Here is an 11,090-nt window from a genome sequence, read left to right as displayed (position 1 = left end):
ACTTACTTAAAGAATTCTAAACAAAAGCTTGGCGTGTTTGAAGATGCTGTTCAAATGTTATTGTTTCTACATAGCATGTAGGTCGGGTCACTGCAATGTTTACATTCAATCTTAAAAATTAGGTCATTCAACTTAATTCTTCATTCAAATCTGTCCATTTTTATTCTCTCACTTCCACATTCTGATAACCCACAACAACTGAGTGGGAAGTTCAGTTTATTTAGGGCCAATATACTCTTTTTATTACTTATCGGAAGAATCGTGTGACATGTCACATCAGTTCATTGAAAAACAGGGGTTTAGTAGCTATACATTATGAGTGGGTTTTTTTTTCCTTTTTTTAGCAACACAATATGGAGCCCAAAGTACAGTATGTAAATCTATATGATAATGTTTAGTAATGAAACACATGCACATATCTAAGTTATTATAGTGAAAATAAAAAAAAGGGACATGAGACCTTTGTTTTTGCCATCTGCTTTTTATTTTATATAAACCATTATTTCTTTGGTGCACAGATGATAGTTTTTAGTTGCACATGCCATATATACATACACACAGTATGTACACACACAATACCATCAATAGTTTTGGGACACCTTCTAATGTTTTTTTTCGCTGATTTTAATGTCTGTCTACATTGTAAAACAATGCATTCAAAATTTGCAATAATCTTCTTTGAATAGTTGAAGCCATCATAACGGCTCTAATCTGAGAAGCTGATCATTTTTATCATAGGGGTTGATGGGTTTTGGCAATGCACTTGACAGTACTGTTCTTGCAAGAATATTTCCAGAACAGCTGACCTTTATGTCTTAAAATAACAACTAATGTTGTTGTTACTTAATTACCTAATTTTATGTGCGCATATATTTCTTAGTTTTGGAAAACAAAACAAAAAAAAAATCTGTATTGTTCTAGAATGTAAAAAATACATCCAAACTTGTGTCCAAACTTTTGACTGGTACTGTACAGTATATATAAACATATCCTCTCCGCCCACAAGCATATTAGCTTATACTAACTAGACATTTATTCTTACCAGAAACATCTTAGAACTGATCTTAATACATCTTACTACTAATATGCCAGTACCTTTACTGTAATACTGTACGCATGGTTAACATGTTTGTTCCTATGGCACCACCTAGTGGATATCAAACTGGTAAGAGGAAATTTGTATTAATGGGCTTCACAATAGGCATGCAAAACAAAACAAAACAAAAACTTTTAGTATATTTGGAAAAGTGAGTTATGAACAAGGTAATTATTACTTACCTCCTGGTTAAATAAAAAGAGAACGAGAGAGAGAGAGGGAGAGAGAGAGAGAGAGAGAGAGAGAGAGAATGGCTGCAGTTGTCTGCATATTGCTTGACCGTGTAAGCATCTTTGGAGCTTTTCCACATACAGGCCAGCATCCATCTAGAGCAAAAGAAAAAAAATATATATATAAACCATATCTATTACTAACCCAGTGTATTAGATAAATAGGCAAATAAAAGGTTGTTTAAATGTAACCAACGTACACCAATACGCCATAACATTAACTAAACCAACTGGTGAACTGAACAACTTTGATCAATTATACACCAATAAACCGCTGACAGGATCATAGGCACCCAAAGCTTACCATGGGACCAAAGGCCATCAGCACAAATCACTAAAAGTCAGTGCTGGCCACAATAAAGATAAACAGAACACCCAGTACCACAGTGCACACGGTCCAGCAAGAAAAGAGCCCAAGACTGCTGACCCAGACTTCTAGATCACAATCCGACTGAGCACCCATGGGATGCACCTGACAAGCGCTCTTACAGTTTTAATTAAAGTATTTCTTCCCCTCCAAACTCAACATGTTTTAAAAATTGCTTAAATTGCAGTTTCAAAATTATCGGTTCCCTGGCAATCATATAATGCCTACCATGGAAAGTATAAAAGCACCTAGTCTCTCTGCAATACCTGGCAGAATTTGGGGGAAATTTAATTGGGGTTTCTCAACCCTCTTCTTGATTTCTTTAAACAGTTGTTGATCTATCATCTTGTTGAAAGCTCTAACTATGGCCAAATCTAAACTTTATGGCAGAAGCAGACAGGGTTTTGGGCTGAAACATCATTGAGATGAAGAGATTTCAATGTAATTTCAGATATTTCTTAGAGCCTCTAAATCAACAGCCAGAAACCACCCCAAAATATCACTGATCCACCACCATATTTTTCAGTGGGGTAACAGGTGTTAACCACATGTTGAGATTTAGCTTATTATCTAATAGACATATGATCTTATTTGAACAGCAGTTCTTATCACGTTTATTTAAGTTCAAGCATTTTGGAAGTGCTTTCAGGAAGGGGTTTCAGTTTTGTAATGCTAACATACAGGCCATCATTATGAACATGGTGTTTAACTGTGGATTTTAAAAGCTTCTGTTATAGCCTTAATTGTGTTTAAAGCCATTTTAATTGCTTTTGGATTCTTAAAAATATCTATTGCTGCTTTTAGAAAGGGAAAAAGTTCGCGAAGTCAAGAGTTTAAAAAAAGAAATGTTGCCACTTTATGAGAAAATTACTATTATACAAAAAAAAAAAAAAAAAAAGTATAAGAGAGTACTTACAACTTTGGGATAACTTTTTTTAGAGAAAGTAAACAGTTTTCCCTACTGATGGAATGGAAATCTGTTTTTAAAAAACACTCTTATTCAATCTCCAATTGTCCTTTTTTAGTGAACCACTGTAAATGACTATAGTGGAACTCCGTAGTCTTCTGCTGTTCTAGCCCATCCACCTTAAGGTTCTTAGTTTTGTACATTTCTAAATCTCTTTCCTCTCACCACATTTATAAGGGGTGATTGCGTTACCATAGTCAAAAATTATATATGGATTTCTTTTTCCTGCTTTAATTAAGCAAGACCGTATGAACAAAAGAGTGTTAATAATGAATAATACCTATGGCAATTGCCCTGCAGGCTATTGTCTTTAGTAAACCACACCGATACCAATATTTGGTATATCTGAACTCTTGTTTGTGCAACAATATTTAATTCAAACAGAAAAAAAAATTCTCTAAAGTATTGATTTAAAATGAACTCTGATCAAAAGTATTTAATTGTAAATATAGATAATGTGATATTATAGGATAGGTAGAAATGTTTTCCTTTTTACTCTACTGTGACTTTATAAATTAAGACTGCATGCACCAAGTTGGGTTTTGGTTAAAAGTTGTGACAGAATAAAATGGCCAAAATGATCCGCAAGAGTCTGTATGAATATACATACACATGCACTGCTAGGGGGTGGGGAGGGATTACAAGCTTATTTTAATGCTAAAATGACAACTGCACTATTTCTACAAGTTCTCACTGTTCTTATCGTACCATATTCATGCTTTTTATTGTTTAGTGTAGTATTTTAAAACAGCTGAAATTATTAATTACACTTCATTATGAATATCTGTTCTCTTATGCAATTTTTGCTGTTGTGGAACAGATTGATTTAAGTACTGCATCTTGAAAACATGTTGAGCTGTGGGGATTTTACCACAACAGTCCATAGAGCTTGCTCAGAATAGTGCAAAAACCAAAACATGCAAGCAACTGCAAGAATGTTTTGGTGTGACAGCAAGACTAAGGTAACTCAATCATTGGACAGTATTATAATAAATAAATGAATAAAAAAATTTAAATGCTCACCACACTTTAAAAAAGATTGGGTACTGAAATTACTAGACTAGAACAGCTAGAACCAATCTTGAGACCGTTCTCCTCTGAATTATAAGAAAAACACATTTCCCTCATTGAAAGTTTTCTTTGGTTTTTGCACGATTCTTAGTAAACTTTAAGATCTCTAGTAGGTAAATAAATCTTAGATTTATTCACATACTAGAGTCACAGTGGTAAACTCTCAAAACAACTAGTTTGACAGCAACAATGCTACAGTCAGTGACGCTTCTCTCTCATTCTTACGATTAATGATGATAAATATACACTACCAGTCAAAAGTTTGTTCACTCTAATTCCATTGTCTTTCCCGATTTTTATTTCTTTCTACCATTTCAAACAACGTAAAACAAAATATGCAATAATCTCCTCTGAAATACCTTTATAACAGCTGTAATCTGTGGTGCTGTTTGTTAATAGGTGATTTTTGAGGGTGGTAACTCTAAATGAACTTCTCCTCTGAAGCAGCTTTCCTGAGACTTTATGAGAGCCAGTTTCATCATGGTGCTTGATGGGTTTTGCAAACACACTTGACACTACTGTTATTGCAAGAACGGTTCAAGAACAGCTGAACTGTGTGTCTTAAAATAACAACTGACTCTTTTTTTTTGTTACTTAATTCCCTGATGCCATATGTGTTATTTTAATAATTTTTTTTTGCATTGTCCTGGAATGCAGAAAATAAATCTAAACTTGTGTTCAAACATTTGAAATGTACTGTAAACTGAAGCTTATGAGCTGTGTCTGCATGATTTCTGCACTGTGTTGCTGCAAAATAATTAGGATAATTGCAAAAATAAGAAACTTTGCAGGTTACTCTCCAAGATTTTGTACTGATGGGAGAGTTGGACCGCTGTGTAAAGTCTTTTCCACCACATCCCTAAGATTCTCAGAGAAATTAATGTCTGGACTCTGGTGGCCGCTCCGTGTGTGAAAATGATGTCTCATGCTTTCTAAACCACTTTCACAATTTGAGCATAATGAATCTTGGGATCATTATCTTGGAATATGCCCATGCCATCAGGGAAGAAAAAAATATTTGATGAAAAACTTGGTAATTCAGTGTATAAATGTAGTCAGCTGAACTCATAATAACATGTTGACCATAGACCTGATCTACTGAAGCAACCCGATCATAACACCAGACACAGCCAGTGCTCCAGAGTCCATTCTTATGCTTCCTAGCAAACAGAAACTTTTTGCCCCCGATTACCCTCTCTGATAAGTGGTTATCTAACAGCTAGGAAGTTGTTTAGTCCCAATCCTTTCAGTTCTCATCTTATTGTTCACAACAGTTGTGTGATTTAAATTTTTTTCCCGACCACATTTCTTCCATACAGGAAAAAACCTTCCAGGTTTCACTAATGCGTTGGACACACTTTATTCCAAATTTAGTAGTTGATTCAGATCTTTTCTTGATGCAGGCCAATAATATGACACTTCTGTAACTGAGTAAAATCTTCACAATGACCCCAGGCTGTCTTCTGTAATGGTTGTTTAAGAAATTAAAGGTTAACTTCCTGCCTCAGTTGGCTTTAAACAACTTGTTGCAGTTACTAAAGTGATTATACATTGGTAGGCTCTTAACTATTTGTTTGGTTAAATCCATGTGGTGACACTTATTTTTGGCCAGATAATGTGTCTGCATTGTGAAGCATTTTTAAAACATACAGCTTTTAAGGCACTTTTTGTATAGAGACCAGAAAGCCTTCAATCAGTATCATTCTGCATCAAGTAGAATTACGATGAAAAGGCTTAAATTGTCCTATTAAGTGGGAAAAAACAAAACAAACAAACAAAAAAAAAAAAACATGATCCCAGCTGAGAATGTATGAGTATAATATGGGATACATCTTTACAAAAATACTTTGACACAGAGTTGTTGTTGGTGTTTGTCCACACATACAAGCTTGGTACAGGTTTTCTACCGGTGCCCAGTGCCCTTCCTGACGCAACCCTCCCATTTTATCTGGGCTTGGGATCGGCACTGCATCCAGTGGCTGGGGTATGAGCACTGGCTGGGCATCAAACCTAGGCCTTCCGTATGGCAGGCAAAACACCTACCACTGAGCCACCAGTGCCCTTAAACAGATGCTGAGTCTTTGGCATAATAATATTATCATTATTAAGACACTTGAGGTTGTGCATCCACAAAAGGACTTGGTGTATATATCTCACTCTACACCAAAAGTATTCAAAGGTATTCAAATACTGATAATATGCAGCTGGTCATACTTTGCAGAAAGACTGATTATAAAGACTTTGGACAAAATGCAATATCTGGGGCATTTTTAAACCAGCAAACACCTTAAAGCAGATAGAACAAAAATATATGCAAGTGTGTGGATTGAAGCATTTTAGTAGGAACATATTTTTTAAAATAAAAATTCTTTAAAAGTTTTCATTTTTCAAAGGCCTCTTTATGTTCCTTCTTTATGGCTTGAATAGAGAGTAACTAGTAGAAAAACAAAAGATTGTGATGTTTGCTCAGAAAAAAAAATTATTTAAGCCAGCCTACCCATGTATCATCTCCGGTCCAAACTGTACCATAGAAAAAATTTTCAAAATTTTCCCCAGTGTTTAATATTTAAAAACAAATGAAAAAGGAAAAAAAAAAGAAAATAAAGCAAAATGGCTGCAGACAGAAATAAATGCAAACTTAATTCTACAGATTAGTGCTGAACTCAATAAATGTACCATAGTAAAATCAAAAATTTGTAAATGGTACACAACATATAGCTAATTGTTTTTTTAGAAGCATAAGTGATCAAAATAAATATGATAAAGGATGTAAAAGAATCCTTAAAGCTTGCGCATAAGATTAAACCTCTTCAAAGTTTAAGTGAATACGTTTTTTTTAAATTATAATTTATATTGTGGCGTGGGCAGGGCGGCGGCTGACGACCAGCATGCTTTGCGGGAATGTCGGTGTGTTCACCATGATGGAGAAAGGTGTTTGGGTTAGTGACTTCGGCCCTGTTGTGTGTGTGTGTTGTGGGTGTGTGACGTGTGTGAAATGTGCTCCAGTTCAGGCTAACGCTGAATTGGATGTAGGCTCCTGAGTGAAGTTGCTGCTCATGCCTTACATGCTGTGTGCTAAATAAAGTACTCCCAGCCATTGCATTGGGCAGCAAATAAGCTCACTCGTCTCTCCAGCATTCTTCCCGGCGTAAAAATGCTACAATATTGTATGAATAGTAATTTACTTTAAAAACTCAATTTAACTCAAAATGAAATAATCTGATAGTGAGATACTGAATTTTTGATTTACATGTTAGCCAGAACCATCTAAATTAAAGCAAAAAGGCTTGAAATATTTATCTTGACATATACTGAAACTAAAATAAACTTTCACTTTTTAAAATTACATTATGATAAGAAATAAAGGTGCACTGTTTGCAGGTTTCTATAGTAAATTAACTTAAAAATTGAAGCTCTCATATAAACCAGAGTCAAGCATTTTTTCAATCCCCTTTTTTGTTTTAAATTGATCACAGCTTGCATCAATAATCCAATATTTTCAAATATTAGAATATCTCTTAGGTGCAATTGAATTGGATTTACAATAAAGAAAAATAAAAAATTGTGTTGCTTTATGCATCCTTTTGCACAAGTTACTGGATCAACATGGAATAGAGGCGATCAGCCTGTAGAACCCTTGCTTTAATAGCAGCCTTTAGCTCGTCCGTACTGTTGTGTTGGGCGTTTCTCATCTTTCTCTTGACAACAGCCCATAAAGATTAGGGTTAGATGAGTTTGGACAGTAATAAGCATAGCAATATCATGAGCAGCAAACCTGTTAGTGGTAGTTTTGGCACTGTGGGCAAGTGCTAAATCCTGCTAGAAAAGGAGAAAAAAAGAAATTTCCATAAACCTTGTCAGGATACTGAAGCACAAGTGCTTTAAAATGTCCTGGTAGACGGCTGTGTCTGGACTTGATAAAGTACAGTGGACCAACACCAGCATGGCACTCAAATTCCCCAATGACTGTGGAAAATTCCCACTGGACTTCAAGCTTCCTGGATTCCGCCCCTCTTTACTCTTCTTCCAGACTCTGGTACCTTGTCTTCCAAGTGAATTGCACAATTTACTTTCACCTTTTTTGATGACTTTGGAACACTGATCAATGGTCCAGTTCTTTTTCTCCTTAGCCCAGGTTAGAAGCTTCGGGCATTGTCTCTGGTTCAGGAGTGGCTTCATAGTAGGAACGCAACAGTTACTGTATAGGCTCTCCTAAAGTTTGAATCAGCTTTGCATTACAATTTTCTTAAGGCTATGGTCTTATCTCTGTTGCTTGTTTTACACTTATACACACATACATATATAATGTTGATACAGTATATATATATATATATATATATATATATATATATATATATTAGTGCCCCTGGAGCAGACAGAGTTAAGGGTCTTGCTCAACGGCCCAACATCAGCAGCTGGGGCTCGAAATCGCCTAACTTTCGATTAGTAATTCAAGAACCTTAACACACTGAGCCAATACCATTTTACTTCCTGTCAATTTCTATGAAAGTGCTTTGGACCTTCTGTGGCATTACCTTAGGTGTTGCTAATTATTTATAATTTAAGTGAGCCGTCGTCCCCATGCTTGTAAACTTGTTACTAAAATACATGGTATTTATGCTGTACGAACAATGATTTATCCAAACTCGAAATTAAATATTTTCGATTTTCTTGAGCTATAAACCACAATCATTGATACTGATAATATTAATAAGAAAAAAAAGCCCTATAAACTAAAATCTTAGATTAAAAAAAAAAAAAAAGATTGAGACAACAAAGTAAAAATGTACCGTTTATTTCTTGATTTTTACAGCCAGGTGTGTTAAACAACTTAGAACATAGCACTAACTGGCTTTAAGTAATCAAAAATATTGGAACACGTATCAGCCTTGTTTCTTGTCTGGAAACTTAAAAGTTACCAATATTTGATTTTAGCTTTTCCGGTGAATTTGTTATTGAAAATGATAAACCAACATGAAGACCAGTAAAAAAAAAAAAAGGCAAGTCTGAGAGAAGCAGCTTTATATTTAATGCTGAGAAGGGAAAAAAAAACAACAACAAAAAACAGCAGTTGCTGACATTACAAACCCCTCCACAGGGCAGGGGTTAAGGGATCACAGTCCACGATTTAAAAAAATAATAATTAAAAAAAGACACCAAAAACAAAAATATAGTGGCAATTACCACTACAAAAAGCAAAGCACTCGTCACCAGGTAACAAACAAAGGCTGGGCTGGAATCTGGTTGACTTTCTAATGAAGTGATGAAAAAGTCAAAGTGTGGACAGAGAAAGAATCTGCTCATACAAGCTTATCTGTCAACAGTAAAGGTAGTACCACTGCATGGGCTTGTATGGCTACTTCTGGATCAGTCTCAATAATCTTCATTTCTGATGTAACTCAGAGTGGTAACAGCAGAATGAATTTAGAAATTAAATCACCCGATGATTTACACAAAAGTGCATCCAGTCCAACTGAAAATAACTTCATGATGAAAAATGACCCAAAACACCCAGGCAACACCACAAAGAACTTTATCAGGGAAAAAGTGCAAAGTTTTAGACTAACCAATTCAATTGACAGACATTAAGTATCTTCTGAAGAGTAGACTGAAAGGAGAAAAGCCCAAAACAAACAACTGAACATGTTGCGGCCAAAGTCTGTAAAAGCAGCACCAGAAGAATTTTATGTTAAATCACAGTTTAAGTTAGAGTTTAGTCTGTGTATGGACAGTGTTATGTGAGTGAAACAATGGGAGCTTAACATTAAGTGTTATTGACTAAGAGTTTAAATTATTTTTTTAATAATTATTTAAATTATAAACTATTATTTTTATTTTGTTTAATGTTTACTTATTTTGCTCTAAATTTTGATCCATCCCCACACATTATCTTTGCAATCGCAAACAAGTGTAGGGTGTAAACAAGTGAATTTATCTCTGTTCCAATACTTTTAAATAGTACTGTTTACAGACAAGTAATTGTTGATGAAAAAGAAAGAAAAAAAACATTTTCTAACTTACTCTATAGCTGCGTTTATATGTACAGGAGTTGGAAAATGAAACTGAAACACTGGCCAATTTAGTGTTGGAGGTTTCATGGATAAATATGACCAGCCTGGTGACCAATTTTATTGATTGCACATTCCACCGGTAAGAGAAGAGTGTGAAGGTTTAATTAGAGTATTAGCACATTTTTGGTTAAAATATTGCAATGCACACAATGTTATGTGTGACAGACTTCAAAAGAGGACAAATTGTTGGTGTGCGCCTCGCTGGTGCATCTGTGACCAAGACAGCAAGACTTTGTAATGTATCAAGATCTACTGTATCCAGGGTAATGTCAGCATACCAGCAAGAATGACAAACCACAACCAACAGGAGTAACTGTGGACGCAAGAGAAGGCTGTCTAAAGGGAGGTCCGGATGCTAACCTGGATTGTATACAAAAAAACCCACAGCTGCCCACATCTGCAATTTAACTCACTGGAGAATTAAATGTGCACCTCAACTCTTCTGTTTCCACCAAAACTGAGCTCCACGGGGGCAATATACATGGCTGGTTGCTATAGCCAAACCTTTAGTCACTGTGCCAATGCCTAATGTCAGTTTCAATGGTGCCAGCAGCGGAAAATAATGGGCTGTGGACAATGTATTGTGTGTGAAACATGTATTGTTTTCTGATAAGTCCACATCCACCGTCTTTTTCCACATCTGGGAAAGTTACGTTGTGGTGAAGCCCCAAAGAAGCGTACCACCGTACCGATGTTATATGCCCAGAGTGAAGCATGAGGGTGGATCAATGATGTTTTGGGCAGCAACATCATGGCATTCCCTAGGCCCAATACTTGTGCTAGATGGGCTCGTCACTGCCAAGGACTACCAAACTATTCTGGAGGACCATGTGTCCCAATGGTTCAAACATTGTATTCTGAAGGCGGTGCCGTGTTACTGGTTAATACACACAGCAATGATAGAGTGGTCTGATGAACATGAAAGTGAAGTTGAACATCTCCCATGGCCTGCACGGTCACCAGATCTAAATATTATTGAGCCACTTTGGGGTGTTTTGGAGGAGCGAGTCAGGAAACGTTTTCCTTCACCAGCATCACGTAGTGTCCTGGCCACTATTCTGGAAGAAGAATGGCTCAAAATCCCTCTGGCCACTGTGCAGGACTTGTATCAGTCATTCCCAATAACGAATTGTTGCTGTATTGGCCGCGAAATGAGGTCCTACACCATACTAATGAATTATGTTGTATAAAACCAAGCGTTTCAGTTTCATTGTCCACATATATACATTGGCTGTAAATTTGATTTGTCAGTGCTTGGACCGTAAAAAATGAACCTATTATCAAAGCA

General features: G+C 35.9%; 1 protein-coding gene across 1 annotated transcript in view; it reads right to left on the bottom strand.

Moving 5' to 3' along the window:
• Positions 1 to 476: 476 nt before the first annotated feature.
• Positions 477 to 11,090, bottom strand: part of pspc1 (paraspeckle component 1) — a 45,839-nt gene continuing 35,225 nt past the window's right edge. The window contains exon 7 of the mRNA XM_053476702.1: positions 477 to 1,422. Coding sequence (XP_053332677.1) covers positions 1,231 to 1,422 — 192 coding nt within the window. The 3' untranslated portion in view covers positions 477 to 1,230. The remainder of the gene's footprint in view (positions 1,423 to 11,090) is intronic.

This window comes from Clarias gariepinus, chromosome 18 (genome assembly GCF_024256425.1).
Source record: "Clarias gariepinus isolate MV-2021 ecotype Netherlands chromosome 18, CGAR_prim_01v2, whole genome shotgun sequence".
NCBI lineage: Eukaryota > Metazoa > Chordata > Actinopteri > Siluriformes > Clariidae > Clarias > Clarias gariepinus.
Note: the sequence above shows the minus strand (reverse complement) of the source record. Positions and strands in the feature narration are given on the sequence as shown.